Source organism: Filicampus tigris, chromosome 12 (genome assembly GCF_054856515.1).
Source record: "Filicampus tigris isolate MCC_2025a chromosome 12, RoL_Ftig_1.0, whole genome shotgun sequence".
NCBI classification, from domain to species: Eukaryota; Metazoa; Chordata; class Actinopteri; order Syngnathiformes; family Syngnathidae; genus Filicampus; species Filicampus tigris.
This window is the reverse complement of record NC_141228.1, coordinates 6501953-6523698: the sequence shown is the minus strand read 5'-3', so window position 1 is coordinate 6523698 and position 21746 is coordinate 6501953. Positions and strand designations below refer to the sequence as shown.

At 40.3% G+C, this 21746-nt stretch overlaps 1 protein-coding gene across 2 annotated transcripts; it reads left to right on the top strand.

Annotated features, from left to right (window-relative positions):
* Nucleotides 1-401: 401 nt before the first annotated feature.
* LOC147138185 (phosphatidylinositol 3-kinase regulatory subunit gamma-like) lies at nt 402-19740 on the top strand. Of its 2 annotated transcripts, none has more exons than XM_086047788.1 (12): nt 402-1008; nt 2912-3511; nt 7147-7281; nt 8216-8321; nt 8727-8825; nt 9396-9576; nt 11482-11604; nt 11699-11841; nt 12807-12983; nt 13542-13610; nt 14106-14267; nt 14350-19740. In XM_086047788.1, the coding sequence occupies exons 2-12, from the start codon at nt 3280-3282 to the stop codon at nt 14537-14539; spliced, it is 1617 nt and encodes a 538-aa protein (XP_085903914.1). In that variant the 5' UTR covers nt 402-1008; nt 2912-3279; the 3' UTR covers nt 14540-19740. The 2 variants fall into 2 exon arrangements, with proteins under 2 accessions (XP_085903914.1, XP_085903913.1); XM_086047787.1 differs by having other exon boundaries at nt 11479-11604.
* Nucleotides 19741-21746: the final 2006 nt, after the last annotated feature.

The following is a 21746-nucleotide window of genomic DNA, read 5'->3' as shown; positions in this document are numbered from 1 at the left end:
CAAAATCCTTTCGACAAGAGATGTGCTGGCTGGGACACCACCAAGAGAAAAAGAACTGTTGGGGCTGCGTCTCCTGTTTTGTCTACGATGACCGAACATTTTTTTAACCACTTCCTTCCACACCACTTCTTTCATTATGTTGATCTGTGAAGTGGAACGTAATGCTGGCAGAGTAGAGAGGTCAGGGGCTCCCACTGCCTAGATACATACAGTCTAATATTAGAACATTTCCTTGATTTGTTAGCAGCATCTCTGCTGATTCCTAAGCACATGGCAACAAGCCGGCCAATAGAATTTCAGGAGCCCACTAAGCACCTCGCTCTGTATAGCAACAGTGGCATCCTTCTTTTATTTATTTATTTTAGAGCTTCTTTTTTTTTTTCCCCTCTCCCACCGACTCATTCTCATGCTTCTGACCCCCACTGAGCTGGCACACTATGCTCTTCAACTGTGAAAAAGAGTTCCAGTGAGAAGAGAGCAGCGCTGCTGCGTTTATCTTTCTCCTACTTATAAAAACCCAACATTTTGATAGTTCTTTGAAAACCTTTTTGAGGGGGGTAGATTTTCTGATATAATCTGAAATGTCAGCATGTTTACTCCCCACCCCAGAAAAGTTTTGTTTTCTTTCTTTTCAGGCTTTTCAAAGAATAAACAAAAATGGGCAAAGTCCTGGAAAAGGCTTCAGCATAATGAGGACAGTAACTGTCTCACTGGAGAAAAAAAGACATACCCAGGAGGAATGACATCGCGGGAAGAACTTGTATTCAGATGGGATATACAAACACCAGGAGGAGGAGAGGATTTTCAAAGATGGAGGATACAGGAGAAGAGGCGGTACAGGATAGGAGGATAGGAGGAGCGGAAGGACATAAGATGGCGTGAGGACCGAAGCCGGTGGTTGGTTTGATCTGAGCCACGTGTGCGTCCAGCCACGTCTCTTCGCCGCTTCATGGATGTCGACGAAACGTTTGCTTCCTCTGATGGCCGGTCTCTTCAGTCCCGGACCAGGTGAGTGCGTACCCCCCATACAGCTGGCATTCCCAACGATAGCTCCATTTTTAAGGCACTTTGGGTATGAGCCCCCAAAAAGTTGCCATTGCAAAACTTCGACGTACGTTTAGCCTTCATAGCATACACACGGGGCAAAGAGGACTAGGAAGGCTTCACGCAAATATGGCGAATGTCAACCGTCCCATCTGCAGAAACGATTCGATCCTTCGTTTTTATGCGGTGGATATTAGCTACTCAGCTGCCAGAGTCCTTTCAAACATCTCAAACAAGTATTCATTACACATTTTGACCTCACCTTTTTTTACTATTGCAATTTTCGTAGATCTTTTCCTCGGATTTAGTAATTCAGCAATAACGTGTGGACCGAGCCAACAAGATTGGATCGATTAAGTCATCATCAAAATCCATCCTAATTGCGTTTCGAATCTTTGACTTGACAGCTGCTATCAGATATTGGAAGACGCCGTTAGTTGATCATAAAATCAAGGTAATCTGGAAGTTGCTTTGGGAGCCATGTCTTAAATTACTCTCTTAAGAACAAGAAATTACGTTTTAAAACTGCGTCATGTCCGCATTTCACTTGAAATATTTCTCGGCCGATTGTCAACGTATTGATGTACGATCTACGTCGATCTATAATTTTAGATACAACCATATGCTTCTTTTAAGAAATCAGAAAACATCATGAGTAACGATTCATATATTTGATATAAAGAGCAAGGAACAATGAATGAATTACTGAAAAGCGGTCACTGTATTAATATGAATGCAGAATGTATAATTCTTTATCAGTGACATGGATAAAGGTTTTTAATACAAATATTTCTCGGCAGATTATCAACGTATTGACGTACGATCTGCGTCGGTTTATAATTTTAGATTCCATATGCGTCTTTTAAGAGATTACAAAACATCACAAGTAATGTGTCATATATTTACTCTAAAGAGCAAGGACCAATGAATAAAATACTGAAAAGCAGTCACTGTATTGATATGGATACAGAATCTATAAGACCTTATCAATGACCTGGATAAAGGTTTTTGTGCTGGTTTGTTTTATCTCAGTTTTTTTTTCAGTTGGAAATCAAATCAAGTGGGTTTTTTTTCTGTTTAATCCTATTAAGATAGTATGAACAAAATTGATTTCTCATTACTATGAAAAGAAACCCCCAATTACAATTGTAGTTATAGTTCGTCATGCGTCCAAGCAATACGCAAACCGAACACCCTATACAGTATTTGTCTGATAAGCATTAGAGCATCATAAATTGCTGACTAATTCCAGAGGCTTGGGAAAGGATTGTGTGGCATTCCCCTGAATTATATTGTCTCTATGGAGTGAGGCATGATGGGAGGAAAAAAAAACCCTAGTATTTTAAATGACCTGCTACATTATGGCTATGCTGGGGATTTTAAAAAAGGATTCAATCTTTGGTTTCATGTCTGCTTACTTTGATGTTGACGGGGTAGCAAAAAGTAAGCATTTTCTATCTTATTCAATATCGCATTACGTTGTGCAAGACTGGATGGCTCCTTGCGTCAGACAGATGAAACTACATTAAGGAAAATATATTACTAGATACACAGAACAAAATGTTGGCTAATGAATAAAGAAACAACTGTTTTTATAAAAAAAAACAAAAAAAACAATAGAAAATGTAAACTGCACATTTCCACTTGAAAGGCATTTCCAGTGATTTGATTAGACTCAACTCACCTTTTTATATCTGAAGACAGAGAGGGGAGCTTTTTGAATTGGATACATATGTGCTTGGATAGTTAACTAGATCGATGGCTGTTCATTACGTCAAGGAAATGAAATACAAAGCTAGAGAGGACTGCTTACATGGGTAAAAATACAGTTTATGCGACGCTGACTGTGTACATTTCCTGTTTTCAGGCTGATCATCGGTCACTTGCAAGCAGGTGCGCAGCTCAGCAACTAATATCAGGAACTAAATGAGCCAATCATTGCACCAAGCAGGCACGAAACTAAGAAAATGACTTTAAATGCAAACAACAGTCGATGGAACAAGATCTACTGACAATGTCCCTCTGCTCAAGGATGTGGTTCAACGAGGGATTTAGGCAGAGGAATGAGCACTACCTCCTGAACATATGACATCCATGAAATCCGCACTGTCTCCCTCTCTATCGTTGGCCATGAGTGTAACTGGAAGCTGATAGCATGTGATCAACAGCACTGAGGGACCTAGCATCCTGCTGCTATACCACCTCAATTAAACCGAGCCGTCTTTGCCGGGCAAAATGGCGGATGCGGGTGTCCGGCTCTGCACAGCGGACGAGTTCCAGGCTGCAGATTTTCTGACGTCACAAATCGCATCACTCAAACTAGTGGAAGAGAAGACCAACCAAACGGGGGATGAGCCTGGACCCAATTCTGCATGTCCTCCCATAACGTCATCGCCATCCAGCCAATCACAACGGGAGACCGGGATATGCTCAGCTTCATGCTCTTATCTGCCACGAGCTGATCAAGGTAAAAACGAAGATGCCGTGTCTTGACACAATATGCTTTTCAACAGCGCTTTGACAAAGCAGCCGTTTACATTTTTTGCGAACAAATCAAACAGGTGACTTATTAAGCCCAACTGTATAAAACTAGCCATGTGTGTTACCCCTAATAGGAAGAAGAAAAAAATACCGTTGAACCTCTAAGGTTGAACACAATTCATTCTAGGATGCTGGTCAACCTCCAATTTGCAAATTATTTTCTGCTGAAGAAAAATGAAGAATCCATTCCAGGGTCAAAATGTTGTACCCCTCTAAAGACTCATTGCTAAGGCTGCTCCTTCATACGGATTAAGCAATAAGAATCACAAAAGAGCCTTTGATGTTTGCTAAAACGAGGTCTCTTGAGACACACCAAGGCCTTACGTGATACGCTGAATTCATGCATGATGATCAAATTCATTTGAGGTTTTGGTGCAAATTTAGAAAAGGGATTTTAGCTGATAATATCTGTCACAGTCACTGCTTTGGCTGATTTTTGTTAAAATGCGCCAAAGCACTTTAAGACACTACACAGGAAACATCCAATTGCTTGTTTTTATAAGTAGGTGGACAAAAAATCAAGCCAGTAAAATCCCAATTTGGATCTTTTATCACTTGGAAACCAGTTCTTTTGACCAAATCTGATGCAATCAGAATTTAGGATTGATGTGACTGACGTTTTGTGCTTTTTGTTTTTAATTCAGTGAACACTCCACAGCTCCAAATACTGCCGTAGAAGTGATTACAGCAGAATTTAATTGTTACTCGTACATAGATGGGGAACGTAGGGTTTTCTTTTTACAATATATGTTTCCGTTCTTTTCTGGTTGAATGGTGATAATGATAGACAGATGGTTCATCAGATCACCTGTCAAGTATTTTGTGTTTTCTAAGGACAAGTTCACAGATGGCAAACCATCTGTCTAAAATGTGTTTGTGTGTGTGGAATACAGCAAATAAGATCAGGGAGTAAGCACAAATACAATTAGCAAATAGATATAAGACGTAGAACTCAAGATAAATGAGTACACCCAAACAGATTTGTCAGATAACCTTGAAACCTTGAAACCTTTTTGAATAAACACTTTCTATGGCAAACTGTACGACCAATCACAGCTCGCCTGTTTTCTAAACCTGAGCCGTGATTGGTGGTTACCTGAGCCCTGGGTAGTTTTGATGTCATTTTCAATCGACAGAAGTGACAAAATGGCCGCCTCCAGAGATGACTAAAAACGAGTGCATTAACTCTTATTCCACAAACATAATATTTATCAGAATGCCTTTGTTTCAACTACTGGGCTTGCATAGAACACATTCTTGAAAATAAAATGTTTGGGTTGATTTCCACTTTAAAGATGTGTTTGTGGCAAGTATCAAGAATTAACACATTTCTTGCAACGGTGTAATTGACTCATTATAGAGGTGGATCTGTCTTGTGAGCCCTCACCCCACACACATATTAACGGGCTCACTAATGGCAAGCCCAGCTTTCATAAAATTGAAACTGTCTCGTTTGTGCCTCTGTTTGGCCGTCTTCTCTTCTGCCTTGCTTGGCAATGACTATTCGCGCCAAGTGGTTACTTGCTCCTACTAGTGGAAGCAGAGCCCAGAGTGCGGAATAACAGCATTTAAAAAAAAAAATGGTATTCAAAAATGGTTATTTTGCTCTGGCTTCCAAGACATTGGCTGAGAAACTCGGTGGGGATACATTATGTTAATTAGTGCCAATGTTTTGTAACGGCGCACAAGTGGCAAATTGGAATAGGCAAATTGTGTAACTAAAGATTCACTGACAAATATATAAAAATCTTACTTTTCAGTCGAAGCATTTATGTTGAAGACAAAATATGATATTTCCACTATAGATTTCTATGCACAGTGTTGACTACATAGAGAATACTACCAAAGTAGGCATTCACGAGTTTGCTGTGCTACTCCTGTGACCAAAATATGATTACGGTTATTTATTTACACCGTTGTTGCGGCTTCCTGTCATGAGACAATTAGATGTGTGGCAACGTCAGTGCAACGGTGCCAATTGCTTTTAACACAAAGGACATGGGCAGTGAGTTTGGGATGTTAAACTTCACACTCCATTTACAAAGCACACATGCAGGGCAGCAGTCAGTAAAAAGGCAGGAAAGAGCCGGCTGGGATGTCCAATGTATAAGGGACTGCTGTTACATAACTAAAATGCATTACATGATTTAATATAAAATAAGTTTGCAGCCTGTGCCAAATTAATTGTGTTCCGACAGCTAACCGGTAGGGATTATTTGTGGAAGCTGCCTGACAGCAGATGACGGATATGGCATTTTCAAAAACAAATAATGTAATAAAATTACAATCATGTGGACTGACTTTTAGCTATTCACGGATGTCGCTTGCAAATCATAATAACAGCTTGTTCCAATATTTGGACTCTTTCGTGCAGCTAAGTGAGGCAACTAACATATTAGTATTGGTTCTCATGTGATGTCTCGTATGATGTTGTAAAGTTATACGCCACTAAAAATACAACCACCATAACAACCGTAGTGTTAAATCAACATCTCTCTGGCAGTTATAATTAAAATTAAGCATTTGTATATTTGTAAAGGCATAACCTTTGATTTAGCTCTGGCATTGGATCTCATTAAACTGTGCAGGTGGCTGTATAAACTTGGCTCTGTTTTTGCGTTTACAAAACTGCTGACACAAACATTGCTGTCTTAAAAAAAAAAACGGTCTGGGAACGTGGAACTGTCACTCACTGACTGGACACACTCGTATTTGCACTACACACTCAAACAGCGGTGGCACAACAAATATCTTGACACGACAATAGAACATAAATGTAAATGAGGCATCACTGACAGCAGCAATGATTTGATTTTAACTGCTCAGTGAGAGTATTCAAACAGATTTAACATTTATCAGCTAGATGCATCAGACGATTTATGACCCAGGTGAATTTTGTTTGTTTGTTTTTCTTCTAATTTAGGGCACGGATTAGTGAGTTAGGTCCTTTCTAATAATAACTGGTCATTCATGTTAGTCCTTCGACATACTGCTCTAGCTATATACAGTCATTTAACGAATCTCTTTGCATGCCATCATCAAGTGTCAAAGGTGTAAACTTTCCTCAACTGCTAATACCATGCGGTGGACTCCGCAGACATATAAAGGTCACCCACGCAATGTCATATACTGGGGAATGAAATCCTTTCTTAAATGGAAAGCCTTAAGACGCGCCACACAGACACAATAAACACACAGCAGCAGCTAAACACAAAATGTCTATGCAGACAGCTGTTGTTTGTGAGGCGAGTCGAAGCGAGGCGAGGCAAGGCGAGGTTGAGCTCTAAGCAGCATGGATTCTGGCCCACCGTGCCTGAGCATTGAGGAGTGCCATTGCTGGTATTCTAGGAAGTCAGACAGTGTCACCTGTCAGTAGACGAGTCTGGGCAGTGTCTCGTCCATGGTGTGGTACCAAGCAACATAAGCGTATCCCTTTCTGGAGTCCTCGTCAGAAGGACAGCAGTGTGTGAACAACGCAGACATGGTGCAGATTGTCATTTCTGGACTGGTCCGGGTGAGCAGCATGGCTAACACTGGACCTTTCTACATTTGACGTTGCAGTGTTCTTGGAGCCAACAATGAACAGAAATGACAGCGAGGCTCAGTCTCCGACAGGCTTTCCGCAGGACCTTTCCGCCATCGCAGATGCTGATAATGACGTCTTTCAAGACTTGGGAAACGTCCCCAAGGAAGACGGTACTCTCTTCAACTTGCTTTGTCAAAGGGAATCTCTGTTGTGGCAGTATGCCTTTTAAATAATGCATCTCATACACCTCCAAATACAAGATTTCTTAAGCTATAGGGGTTCTGACTGTTAACATTATTCTCCTCCTTTTGTGTGTGTCCCACTCTATATCATTGAAGACATGCGATCTTTAACCCATTAAAGTCTAAATGCCTGGCTTAACAGCACCCAAAAACCTAAGGTCGTCTTTGGAATTTACCCTTGAAAACCTGAAGTTTTCTCAGAAATTCAACACCTACAAAATAATCAATATGTCAGCCCCTGTAGCAGACAGATACATAATTCCAAAAGAATTAGAGACCTTAGACATGTGGCTTGCACACAGGCCCGAATTTGTTAATCTTTACTTTCAATCAAAGAGGTAAAAGTGTAAGTCAGTGTCAGTGTAAGAGAAGCACTATTTTTAATTTTAAAAATCGAGTGGTAATTACCATCCTCTATTTTGTGACAAAGACGTTGATATTGTCATTGTCTACAAACATATATCTTAACCATACATCACTTTGGATGATTGCACGGCTTTAAAGTCCGCGAGCGTGTTGTTTATATCACTGCCGTTACTCATTTCAAAGCTCCTGCGATCGATGGCGTCCGCCATTATGACTCGAAAGAATTCCAGAACATCCTCTGCGGGCCACCGGCACCTTCACGTGTATATTCTGATGCATTTCATTGGTTAAGAGAACAAAAATTGGATAAAAAAAAGAAAATAACATCCAGGCTTTAAGGGTAGAAAGACGCAACAGCGCTCCAGGATTTAAGTGTAGAATGACGGTTATGCACTCCCAACGTTAATGGATTAAACCAGCCAGACACTTGGATGCATATCTAACAAAATATGTGGAAAATTATATGGTTTAAGCATTTACTTTTTTTTGTGGGCAGGGATCCAACCCAATAACATCGTCACCAAAGCAATGGCAGCGTGTGATTCCTGCTCTGCGCAAAAGCAGCTGGCTGATGCAGAGTGGTACTGGGGCAATATCTCAAGGTGCACAGGCACTTCTCTCTTGATATAAAACATGATAGATAGATAGATAGATAGATGGATGGATGGATGGATGGATGGATGGATGATAGATAGATAGATAGATAGATAGATAGATAGATAGATAGATAGATAGATAGATAGATAGATAGATAGATAGATAGATAGATAGATAGATAGATACTAGCTAGCTATATAGCTAGCTAGCTAGCTAGATAGATAGATAGACAGACAGACAGACTTGAATTGGTCAGACACTTTAAATTAGGCTTTTTAATACATGCTCCAAAGTAGAGTTAGACATTAGACAGCTATTGTTAATTAATAATTAATCGTTCATATTGCAATACACAGGCTTCAGAAATGAGAATTTGTTTCTGAAAATGTCCATGTTGTGTTATTGACCAGAGATGAAGTAAACGGAATGATGAGAAACACACCCGATGGCACATTCTTGGTCCGTGATGCTTCCAGCAAGGTCAAGGGAGAATACACACTAACATTGAGGTAAAGAATTGTAGTCCTATCTGTTGAGGACACCTTAATTTGAAGCATTGCTTTCACTACAAAAAAAAAAAAAAAGCATCCAGCTGGGGCATACTGATTTCATATTATTATATTTATTATATTATTATATATATTGCTTGTTTCTCTTCTGTAGGATCATAAAGGATTCACTCTAAGTTAGACATAAATACTCCAACACCTACGCTGCTTTCATGTTTTCAACAAAGGGCAGTAGGTTGGAGTTTATTATATAGTAAAATCTGCCAACTATTTGCTCAGCCAGGCTCAGCCACCCCACACCTTTGTGTTGCAGCTTTTCATTCTGTGGGTAGGTGATGTGCAAGACTATGGACATTATTTTGGGGAAAATTACAATTTTTTTTTCCATAACAAATTGGGGAAAGTTCTTTGTAATCCCCACCTACAATCACTTGGGTAGCAATTTCTGCACTTACTGATCAGGGACTTTGTGTTAGAGTTCCACAAGGTGATGGGAAGGATGAGGGGTCAATGATATACAGAAGAAATGCTTTTACGGCTTTTTCAAAAACATGTACTTGAATCTTGCAGGAAAAACGGCTCCAATCGACTGATAAAGATCTTTCATCTTGGAGGGAGGTATGGCTTCTCCGAGCCGTTGACCTTCCCTTCTGTAGTGGACCTCATTCAGTATTACCAGAACAAGTCACTGGCCCAGTACAATTCCAAATTGGACACACGGCTGTTGTTTCCCATCTCTAAATACATGCAGGTGAGTCAGTTGTATTATATTCTGTATCATATAGTATAAGAATAAGAATAAGAATAAGAATAAGAATAAGAATGCCTTTATTGATCCCACAGTGGGGAAATTTTCATTGTTACAGTAGCAAAGATATAGGTCACACAGGGGCGGCGGCATAATGTGGCCATTAATGTATAACATTGACGGCAAACATTTAGAATCAAACCTATGTAGATATACGCAGTAACATGTGTATATACACATGTGTATACACACCAACCTACATCTACATAAAAAATATGAGGAACACTCATTTCGGCCTGTACATAGTACAGAGGAAAAAAATACTCTAAGTGACAGTGCTGCAGTGCTGTAGTGAAATGTAAGGAACAGCATTGGATAAAAATAAAACTAGACTAACAGTAGTGGGGAATGTTGAGTATTGCACGGTATTACAGTAGTGGGGAATATTGGGTATTGCACGATACGAGCTCAGGTGCAGGACTGCACAATTGCACTAATGACCGCCAGTTTGTAGAGACTACACAATGTTCTTGTTAAAGAGTCTGACAGCAGCAGGCAAGAAGGAACGGCGGAATCTCTCCTTTGCACAGCGAGGGTGTAACAGTCTGTCACTGAAGGTGCTGTGGAGTGCTGTTAGGGTGCCCTGGAGGGGGTGGTCCGGGTTGCCCAGCATTGATGACAGCTTGGCCAACATCCTCCTGTCCCCCACCGAGTCCACAGAGTCCAGGGAGCAGCCCAGGACAGAGCCGGCCCTCTTGACCAGTTTGTCCAGCCGCTTCTTGTCCCGGGCCGAGACGCCGCCTGCCCAGGTGACCACTCCCTGGAAGATGACCGATGCAACCACCGAGTCATAAAAGTTCCTGAGGAGTGTCCCCTGAACCCCAAAAGACCTCAGTCTCCTGAGTAGGAAGAGTCTGCTCTGACTCTTCCTATAGAGGGCGTCTGTGTTGTCGCACCAGTCCAGTTTATTGTTCAGATGAACACCCAGGTACTTGTAAGTTGAGACTCTCTCAACATCTGTTCCCCGGATATTCACTGGTGCAGGTGAAGAGTGCTGGCGCCTACCGAAATCCACCACCATTTCTTTGGATTTCCCCGCATTGATCAGGAGGCGGTTCTGCTGGCACCAGTCCACAAAACCCTGAGTAAGTTCTCTGTACTCCCGATCATCTCCGCCTGTGATGAGGCCGACAATCGCAGAGTCGTCAGAGAACTTCTGCAGGTGACAGGTAGGGGTGTTGTAGTTGAAGTCCGAGGTGTAGAGGGTGAACAGATAGGGAGCCAAGACAGTTCCCTGTGGGGCCCCCGTGCTGCAGAGGAGCACGTCAGACACACAGTCCTGTGTCCTCACATACTGTGGCCGGTTTGTGAGGTAGTCCTGGATCCATGTGGTGAGGTGGTGCGCCACCCCCGCCCGCTCCAGCTTGTCTCCCAGTAGGGTGGGCTGGATGGTGTTGAAAGCACTGGAGAAATCAAAGAACATGATCCTCACAGTGCTCCCCGCCTTCTCCAGGTGGGAGAGTGAAGTGTGGAGGAGGTAGATGATGGCATCATCCACACTGATGCCAGGCTGGTATGCGAACTGGAGTGGGTCCATTGAGGAGTATGTTATACTATGGACAATTTTATGTTTTTTACTTATTTTTTTTATTACTACACTCATGTCAGGCAGAATAAATAATTTGAAGAAGCAACAAATAGCTGAAATTGCGTCAATAAGATGGAGACTTATGTACTTGTAATTTGTGCTTTGATCAAACATTTGGTGGAAAATTTATTCTGGAATTAGCATACTCCTTAACCTCCGAAAATATTGGTTTCATTCAGAAAATATCTAATAAAATGTTGCACAGTTAGGCACTTTTTTTTCCCTCATCAATCGCATTTTTATTCTCATCTGTGCAGCAGGCTGTGATGATGGAGCTCGACATTGATGCAGTTGGAGAACGTCTCAAAGTTTTTCAGGACCAATACGAAGAGAAGAGCAAAGAGTATGACCGTCTCTGTAAGGAGCTGAATCAAACATCCCAGGTAAAGTCGTATTTTTTGCAAACAAAGTCAAAACGAGCTAAAGTGAAATATGATCGAATTGCCTGTTCAATATTGTTTTGCCTCACCAACGCAGGAACTGCAGACTAAAAGGATGGCCATTGAGGCATTCAGCGAAATCATTCGGATTTTTGAGGAGGAGTGTGAAACACAGGAACGCTACAGCAAGGAATACATCGACATGTTCCTCAAATTAGACAACAACACGGACACTGACAAGTATGGAGACAAACGCTTTTAGTTTTTATCATTTGTTCATACAAAACTACATGCACCAAAATGTGGCAAGTAGAAATAAAGACCTCTCTCATAAATCCATCTGGAATATTCTAGAACAGGGAACTCCAAGTCCGGTCCTCAAGGGCACCTATCCTGCATGTTTTCCATCTCTCCCTGCTGCAACACACCTGTTTTAAATGATCTGTATCGTTATCAGGCTTCTGAAAAGCTTGCTGATGAGCTGATCATTTCAATTAGCTGATCATTTCAATTAGTTATTAGTTCGCAGTCTAGCAGTAGCAGCATGAGGTCAACGATTAAAGTGTTAGTAATGTGTGGTAATATTTCACTGTTATACGCCACATTTTAGAATTCTTTTTTGTGGTCTGTCAGTTTTAGGTTTTACTATGCTGGGAGCTGTTAATGAGCAAATTATTAACTTAAAGTGTGATTATATTTGCATTAATAGAAAGTTGTAGGGCATCCTCAAAAGAGGTGGATGGAAAGGTAATTCCCATAGCAGAGATGACAAGTCATTAAGCTGGCCCACCAGTTGAAACTTTCTGAAATTCTGATTAATTTTTTGTTTGTGGAATAAAAATTAAGCAGCAAAATGCTCTCGTTTTTAGCCATCTCTGGGGAGCGGCCATTTTGTTTTCTGTCGACTGAAAATGTCATCACAACTGCTCACAACGACCAATCGCGGCTGACCTGTTTTCTGAATCTGATTAGTCGTTGTGAGCAGTTGTGATGCCATTTTCAGTCGACAGAAGACATAATGGCCGCCCCCGGAGATGGCTAAAAACGAGTGGATTAACACTTATTCAACAAACACAATATTAATCAGAATGCCTTGTTTCAACTAGTGGGCTTGCATAGAACATATTCTTGAAAAAAATGTTTTTGTTGACTTTGTCTTTAAGTATCATTTTTACTGAGGTTGCTAATCTCCTGCCTGTTTCCAGGATGCAGAACAACCCTGAGGAGCTGCAGTCAAGAGTGGAGGAAATCCATAGCAGCAAAATTAAGTTGGAGGAAGAATTAAGGAGGAAGATGCTGGCCCACATGGAGGTGGACAGGAAAATAAACCACTTGAAGCCAGACCTTGTGCACCTCAGGAGGATCAGAGATCAATATTTGTTGTAGGTTCCACTTCCTTAGTTTCAGATTAGCTGTTTCTGCTTCATTCAAATGCCAGTAATATTAATATTAATATTTTTGAAAGGACTGTCCGAAATTGTTCGGACAGTAAACCTTAGTCGAGAAACTGCAGACTGGCTTAAAGTGGAAATCAACCCAAACATATTTTTTTCAAGAATATGTTCCGAGCAAGCCCATTAGTTGAAACACAGCATTCTGACACATCACAACTATTCAGAGCTCAGGTAACGACCAATCACGGCTCAGCTTCAGAAAACAGGTGAGCTGTGATTGGTCGTGACCTGAGCCCTGAGTAGTTATGATGTCATTTTCAGTCGACAGAAGTGACAAAATGGCTGCCCCCAGAGATGGCTAAAAACGAGTGGATTAACTCTTATTCCACAAACGGTATATTCATCAGAATGCCTTGTTTCAACTAGTGGGCTTGCATAGAACATATTTTTGATAAAAATATGTTTTGAGTTAATTTCCGCTTTAAAGCAAGTTACTGTGTGTACTGTATTCCAAGATTGCTACAGGAACTTTGCTTTCCGTTACAGCTGGCTTTCTCAGCAAGGAACCAGGCAGAGCCAGATTGATGACTGGCTTGGTGTACGGAATGAAGAAGAGTGAGTGTCATGATTTAGATGGCTAAAAACGTGTGGATTAACTCTTATTCCACAAATACAATATTAATAAGAATGACGTGTTTCAACTAGTGGGTCTGCTGCGAACGATTTCTTGAAAAAAATATGTTTGGGTTGATTTCACCATTAAGGGAAAACAGCAAGCAGGTTATATGTTCACCAAATTTAAACGCAAACCTATCTGCTTAAAGATGCTACCAGCTACAAAGATTCCATTTGAAATCACCACTAGAACACTGATTCAATCCATTTACTCAATTCGCTGAGAAACATCAAGAGTAAGGCGAGCAGAACACAGGTTTCTCCTGCACATAAACTGGATTTGAAAATGAGGGCGGTCACCACAGGTTAGCTTCTGTCAGCATACCCACTGGACATTAAAGAGCGTCTCATGAAAAAACACCAAGACAATAAAAGTGTTGAATGCTTTCCAATGTTTTGTCCAAACAAAACTGACTCTTCCACTGTTTTGTTTAGCCCGTACACTCTGGCAGATGATACGCACCATGAGGAGAGGACTTGGTATGTTGGAGGTATGACTCGGAGGCAGGCGGAGGAGCTTCTGGAAGGCAAACGAGATGGCACCTTCCTCATCAGAGATAGCCAAAGTCAAAAAGGATCCTTTGCCTGCTCTGTTGTGTGAGTACCTTCCCATTTACTTCTTTGGGTAGCAAATCTGTAGAAACTTACAGAAAGTGACAGGTGTCCTCCTGCTGCACAGTGCGGACGGGCATGTGAAGCACTGTGTGATCAACAGGACATCCACAGGCTACGGCTTTGCTGAGCCCTACAACCTGTACTCGTCGCTCAGAGAGCTGGTCCTCCACTATCAGCACACATCCCTGATCCAACACAACCAGCAGCTGAATGTAACCCTGGCCTGGCCTGCTCTCAGCCAGCAGCCCAGCTGAGAAACCACCAGCACGTCACACTGATAGCACTTTCTCAACGCTTCACTGTATGAGCACTCAGAAAAAAAAAAAAGGGAAAAAAAAAACACAAAGAAAAAACTGAGGGACACCTTGAACCAGCTCAAACTGAAAAAAAGATTCGTGTTTTTACAATTTCAATGGGATTTTTTTTATAGTGTATATCTAACGATCCTACACATTTTATGTTATGTCAAAATACCAAAAAAAAAAGAACAAAAAAAACCCATCATAACTTCCAATGTTCCAAAGCAGTTTACTGTAAATGATGAAATACAGACATGGCTACATGTTAAGTTGATTAAGTTGTGTTATTGGGGGCACAACAATGGACAAAGAAAGAATGGCAGACATTAGGGCCTAGACTAGTGGGCAAAAACATTTTTGCTCAAGGCCCACATTACATTTTTAAAATGGACAAACGGGCCAGGTCTTTTTTTAGACAAAGTACAACAATAAAAAATTCACACAAAACAAAAAAGTTTAAATGTGTATGTAAAATATATACAATCGTTTATTTGAACATTTACTTGTTTTAGTTTAGAATTAAATTGAACACATTTTGTGTTGATTATTTTAAATTGAAATGTGATATTTTCATTTCATTACTGAGAATAACCGAATTACCTAATTATTTCATTAAATACATCAATACAAAATAAAGAAATGCATTTTAATTAACCTATTCCAGGCTAAAGAATTCTGAATTAATGCAACAACACATATTACAGGACTCTTGCTAATGTAAATGATTGGTGGGGCAGATTAAAAAACAGATCGGGCCATATGTGGCCCACAGGCCATACTTTGCTACAATGCATTGGCTTGGCCATGTTGTCTCTCAGTTGCCAGTTATGAGTGGCTATTTTTTGTGTGTGTGTTTTTATTTTTATTTCTAGAGATACACTGATTGTCTGACTTGCCAAATCTGATTCTGTCATTCAAAACTCTTTATTTTCCTGTAAAGTTAAATATTCTTTGAGAAAATAGAAGATTTGTTTTCTCACACCTTCCAAAATAAAATAAAAAATCAATACAATTGACTTTTCCAATCTAGTAAAAGTAATCCCATTACCGGTAATTTAATGTTACTAAAAGAGGCTAGATTATAAAAAGATCAACGCCATCGTTATATTCGGATGCTCGCTTTTTCAGGGTAATAATGGTTTCTTAAGTATTTCAGAGATCTTCCCAATGTTGATAGTTTCAAATGTATATGATAGGACAATAGTGGCGTGGACCCAGGCGGTCTGTGTTTGGCACTGACCGATCAGCCTGTTGCCAGTTAAGACTGATAGACCCAATAACTGTTCAATCAATTGGTGCATCTCTAATCACCAGAGCTAGGCATTTTACTAAAAATTCGGCGTCCGTTTATTTGCCTTTCAGTTTGTCCGTCTATCATTTTAAACGTGCTTAAATTAGCGCTTCAGTCGACTGATTCCGAATCTGCCTTTGTTTTTTCACTAGCTCACAGAGGTGGGCAATTTACAAAATTTTGCCGGTCCAATCATTCGTCCATCATTGTAAGTCCGTCATTTTTTTTTTCAAACCTCACCAAACTGTAATCGTCAGTCGATCATTTTAACCTCGCTTCCGGCAGGAAATTCCACCGCTCTGCCAGTCTGGCTATCAATAATCCAGCTCAGCATTGTCCAACCCAAGTATGTTGCGCACCCCTTCTCCGGTCTATAACTGCTCATCGTTTGCTTCTTCTTGCTCTTAGTTCATTGGCGGATTAAAGCTCTTTGGTGCATACTGCCACCAACTGTACATGAAGCGCAAAGCATTTCCATATAAAGTCACTGGAAGCAACCCTGCTTGTTGTATTCAGCCCGGCAAACAAAGACACGAGACAGGCGGGGCGTGGTTCTGTCAGTCATCAGCAAAATGTCCATCGGTGACGGACTGAGAGGTCCGTCGGTACTTGACCCGATTAGTGATGATTACATTGACAGACAAAAACTCACCTCCGTCAGTGCTTAGTCCGTCATTTAAAAAAAAAAAAATTCCATCGTTCGTCAGCAAAACGGGCGTCCATCAGTACTGATGGAATGCCCACCTCCCCACGCACATCAGGTTTTAATAACTTTACTTTATGGTCAAGTGGTGTGATTTCCAATCCCAACACACGCGCATGCACACAAATGTACACACACACACAACTGGCAACATTCACATGATAAACTCTTTCCAGATTGAAGTTCATTGTCCTGACTGTTTAAGCATCTAAACTACATTCTAGGCATTCATTCTAAACACATGCATTCTTACGAGTGTTTGATATGTTGAGTTTCCCGGTGTTGTTGGTGCATACTTGATCATGATTTTTTTTAAGATTAGATAAATGAATTGTCCACCCAAAAATGCAACATTTTCATACAACTTCATAGATTCTCCCTTTAGGTTATGCCTGTGTGTGGTAAACATGGAATTTCTGTAATATTATTGGATACACTGTATAAGATAAGAAGTCAAGATAAGAACATTCTTTCCTGTTAAAAACAAAACAAAACAAAAAAACACTGAAAATTCACTTTAAGGTTATGTTTGGTCCTTCTTATCTAGTCATAAAAGAGGACGATGTTAAAACACAAAATTGTACTTGATCCAAGTTTATGTATTACAATGCAGGGATGAGATGAGAAATGACCTCAAAGCAGAATGATGAAATGATGACAAACGACAAAAGCAGAACAAATACAATTTGGACTCAAGCTATTGAAGCGTTTGAGTGACTGCACTGAATCTGCATCTATCGATCCAGATTAAAAGATTTCAACAGGAGAAAGTAAGCGAGGAAATTCTGGATTAAAAGTGCCTTTGGGTGGTTTTGTAATGATATTTCCATTTGCACAGAAAAAAGAAGCACAACAAAAAAGTCCATTAAGGTTATTGGAAGGTTCGCTTTCAGCTCGGCCATGACTTCCGCTTTTAGGGAGCGTTTGAATTTTCTGTTCTGTTGACGAGCAGAATTGAAATCCAATTCAATTCCATTCATCGGTGCAGCGTTGCAGTGATAGGATGAGTTCTTCGAAGCATTTGTGAGATACAATCAAAACCGTGGTTCGTCATAAGGATTCTTCGTCACTCTAAATGTGTTTACATTTCAGATCTGTCCAGGTCCTGTCAGCTCTGGACAGGTTGTCTCTCTCCTTGATTGTGCTCTCAGAGTGGAGGTGGATTGGTGCTCATCAAATAACACTTCATCACTCAAAATTATTTTTATAGTACTAAACTAACACCGTCAAGTATTACGTATGACCTAAATGGAAAAGGTTGTCTTAGGGGGATGCATATTAGCCAATTTTAGTATAATTAATGGTCTGTGGCGTGTCACCTTTGCATTATGTTTTCAAGTTTGAAGCTGTTTTGCATTTTTTTTTTTTTTTTTTCGACTCAGCGCATGCTTGCTTTCAGTCACTCAGTGCTTCGGGTTAGTTGCTGCCGTGTACTTGACATCCCGTAAACGCTGCTACTGCACAGATTGTGGACTCAACAATGTGTGCAGTAACATTCGACGCTACAGTCAAAACGTGACGTTTGTTACAGCACTAGTTGTGCACAGGACTTTTACTGTACGTTGTCTACGGCTGGGGTTCTCCAAATTTTTGGGGTCCAAATGATTTGACAGCGGCCCAAGTCCCCCATGAGTCTCCCGACCGCAGTTTGAGAACACCTATGGGATGCTGCGTGATACATATCCATTCTGTTCGTGCGTTGAGTGCTTGTATTTGTGTTTCTGTTGTGCACATTCATCATATAACCTCAGTTTTAGCGTGAGTGCTTGACAAAAGAAAATCTATGAAATATGTATGCACATTACATTACAGGATTTGCACAGCAGCTCTAAAATGGGGGCGAGCTCAAGCACAGAATTTGCACTACTGCACCTCGATTGATGTAGAGGACGACGGCCGTGTTCGCGCGGTCATGTCGCGTTCTTGTCGATAACCAAGCAAGCAAGCTAAACGTGTTGCGCGATGTCATACGACTCAGAGGTAGCGCTTGTGTGGCATCTTAACCACGTACACAATTTCTATTTTCTTTTACGTCGACGACTTTGTGTTTGTGGAGTCTCTCTTTCTGTTGGTGTTGTGATTTACACCGTCAACGTTTCATGATGGTGTGGAACAAAATAGACGAGTTCGACGCACTTAAAATGATCACTTTGCTTTTTGGTAGCGATTACACTTGCCAGTGGAAGTTCACTATACTCGCCATGTGCATTGACAAAATGTCATTTGAAAAGGGTAGCCATTGAAACATTCTTTGAAATACCTCTGATTTTCTTACAGGTTAAAAAAAAAAATACTCAGGCCTCTAAATTGGGTTTTGACTGATTTGACAAAATGCACAAGATACTATGAGTTTGTGGTGTCGATGTGTAAAATGACAAGATAACGTTTGAAGGGTAAAAATGTTTCTTGAAAAGGTCATTTCAGCGGTCATATTGACAGTGATTCACAAACTCTAAGGAATCCATTACAAGTCGCGGGATTGTCAATATTTTCTTTGGGGGCTGCGGAATATGAGAGTGTGGTTGGGAATATTAGAAAAGCCAAGATGAACCCTCTCATTTTATATAATGTCCGGCTCGTGTGATTAACAAAAGTGTTACAATGAGAGACGGTATTTTTCATGTTGTCAATTTGTCAAACGGAAAGCAGAGTCATCCAAACAACAGCAAAAATCCATGTCAGGACAAATCCGAAGACTTGTTTGGCAAGATCTATATCCCGTGACGTTATATATTTGGGAAGATTTTGTTTCAGTTTGAGCTGTGCTGCTGTGCATATGATCAAATACCTCTTGTTGTTTCAGTAGGACACGCAACAAAGTGCGTCTTGTTTCCGTGACCTTGGCTTGTTGCTGTTGTGACCGTAGCAATTTGTCCCTTTGCTTTGATCCAAATCAAATCATTTAGCTGCACTTACTAGTCTATTGCTGTGAAGAAATCTATGTTCATGGAAATGTTTGTTTACTATTTCGATTATGCAATGACACTGTGCGTTGTATCGCGGTAGCTTGTCTTTCTTTTTAGAAGTCAGTCATCTGAAAAAAATGTGCTGGTTTAAAATGTTTTAGTTGCTGTAAAACTCCTGTCCTTCCTTGCCTTCTTTCAGAGTACCCTTTGTCCATGTATGCACTTTAACTACCAAATAAAGTCAAGATTATAAAGACTTGTGCATATGTGTTTGTCTCATTTTACAATATTTTTCGCCCCGTTTGGGGCAAAATTCTACAGTCACAAGTGACATTTGGTCAGAATAACTCAATTGTTTGACATGCAGACAACTGCATTACCGACAATGATTCCTTCAAATGACATTCATGCTCAAGTTTCAAGTAGAAGATGTTTATGTTGTATTGTTTTAGTTTGTAGTAGTAAGTGCACTACTATTCAAATATTTCTAATATTTTCACCGAGGTGGCCGATATGCCGGAAAAATGGTGGCGGTGAACTTCACAATAAGCAGCAGATAGAGAGCAAAAAAAGTGAACATGTGCTTACTTCAAGCCACTCCTAGTTGAAGTTTACGATAAAACTACACATAAATAAAAGAAAATTACACGTAATACAGAAACTAAAATTATTATACTGACTCCGGTGTCCCTAATCGTATTTTTAACATTTTGAGATACTTTCATTTTTTGTTTTTAAGTTTGACCTATAAAAGCATGCGCGATATGGATTTTACCAGCCTTTGTGATTTATGGCTATATTGTTTCAGAAAAAAAATCCACCTCTTGCTGAACCTAACCCTTAATTCATGAATATTACTCAATATATATCATATTATTGTCGTATTATTAGCATTATGAAAAACTGATGTGCTAGAGAAAAGCAGACTTGGAATCAGGTCAAAAAACTCATCTAAAAAAGTTTACTTGCATCTCTGATTAAAAAGAAACTGTATAAATGTGTTGACCATTGTTTGCTTTGTGTAGAATTTAAATAAAACATTTGCTTTTACTTTGGAAAACAATGATATTTTCTGACATGTTACGGACCAAACCAGTAATTGAATTCTAATTATCTTTTGCTTGTGCAATCTATTCACTGTCAATTTGAAATAATGTTTTAAATAAAAAGATGGAAATTTAAACATGTTTAGTAGTTACAGAGGTCACTGATGGTGTAGGGGTACACACGCCTGAGTTATGTGCGGGCAGCGTGGGATCGGTTCCCGCTCAGTGACGGAGTCTGTGTGTGTGCCCTGCGACTGGCTGGCGACCAGTTCGGGGTGTAGTCCGCCTTTCGCCCATTGTCAGCTGGGATTAGGCTCCAGCACCTCCCCGCGACCCTGTACAGGATAAGCGGTTTGGAAGATGACACATGACACAGTAGTTAAAGGCCTAACTGTATATTTGAATCAAATACAATATTGTGGAGTGCTATGTTTCTAATTAAAAACATGTTACAGACCTGATGTAGTAAGGATTCATAGCATTTAGATTTCTTTCAAAATGGAAAATGATTTGAGAGACCAATTAGGTCAGAGTCACCATTTTACAGGTACGTTGGGCACAAAATCACAACTTTGCCACTAGATGCCACTAAAGCTTCAGATTTTAAAAAAGTTTAGTGACCATATACAAACCTAATGACAATTTGTGTAATGTAAGGAATTCCGTGATGAGGGCACCAATCGAGAGGCCCTTTGGCCTCGTCAGGGAAAAAAGTATCCACAATGAGATAATCACACCGGTTCTTGTAATGTTTACAGGTGATATTGTGTCCAAATGAAATTCTGATGCCATCCCCTCCTTTCCAGGCAGAGCTGCCTATTCTAAAACCTACGTGTCGTTATGTGATTGCATTATTATGCAGTGTCATCAGTTTTCTCAGAACAGCTAATGTGTGTGCGCGTGTGTGTGTGGTGTGTGTGTGTCCTAGTGTACAGTGAAATCTGCAGCATAAGAATATATCTGCAGTAACATGGAATAACAGGAACAATTTCACATTATTACAAAAATGTAACAAGAGTAAACAGGATTACCTGATCATAAAAAGAACTTCTGCTGAACTGTGAGACTTGTTAGCATCTTTATGGATGACACCATAGTCATTTCTGGTCAAGGGTAAACGAACAGATGTTAAAAAATTCCTTAGATTAAATGTTTACTTCAGAAGTTTCGCACACCTGACTTTCCAAACAATGGGGAGCAAAGATGACGCTTGGTC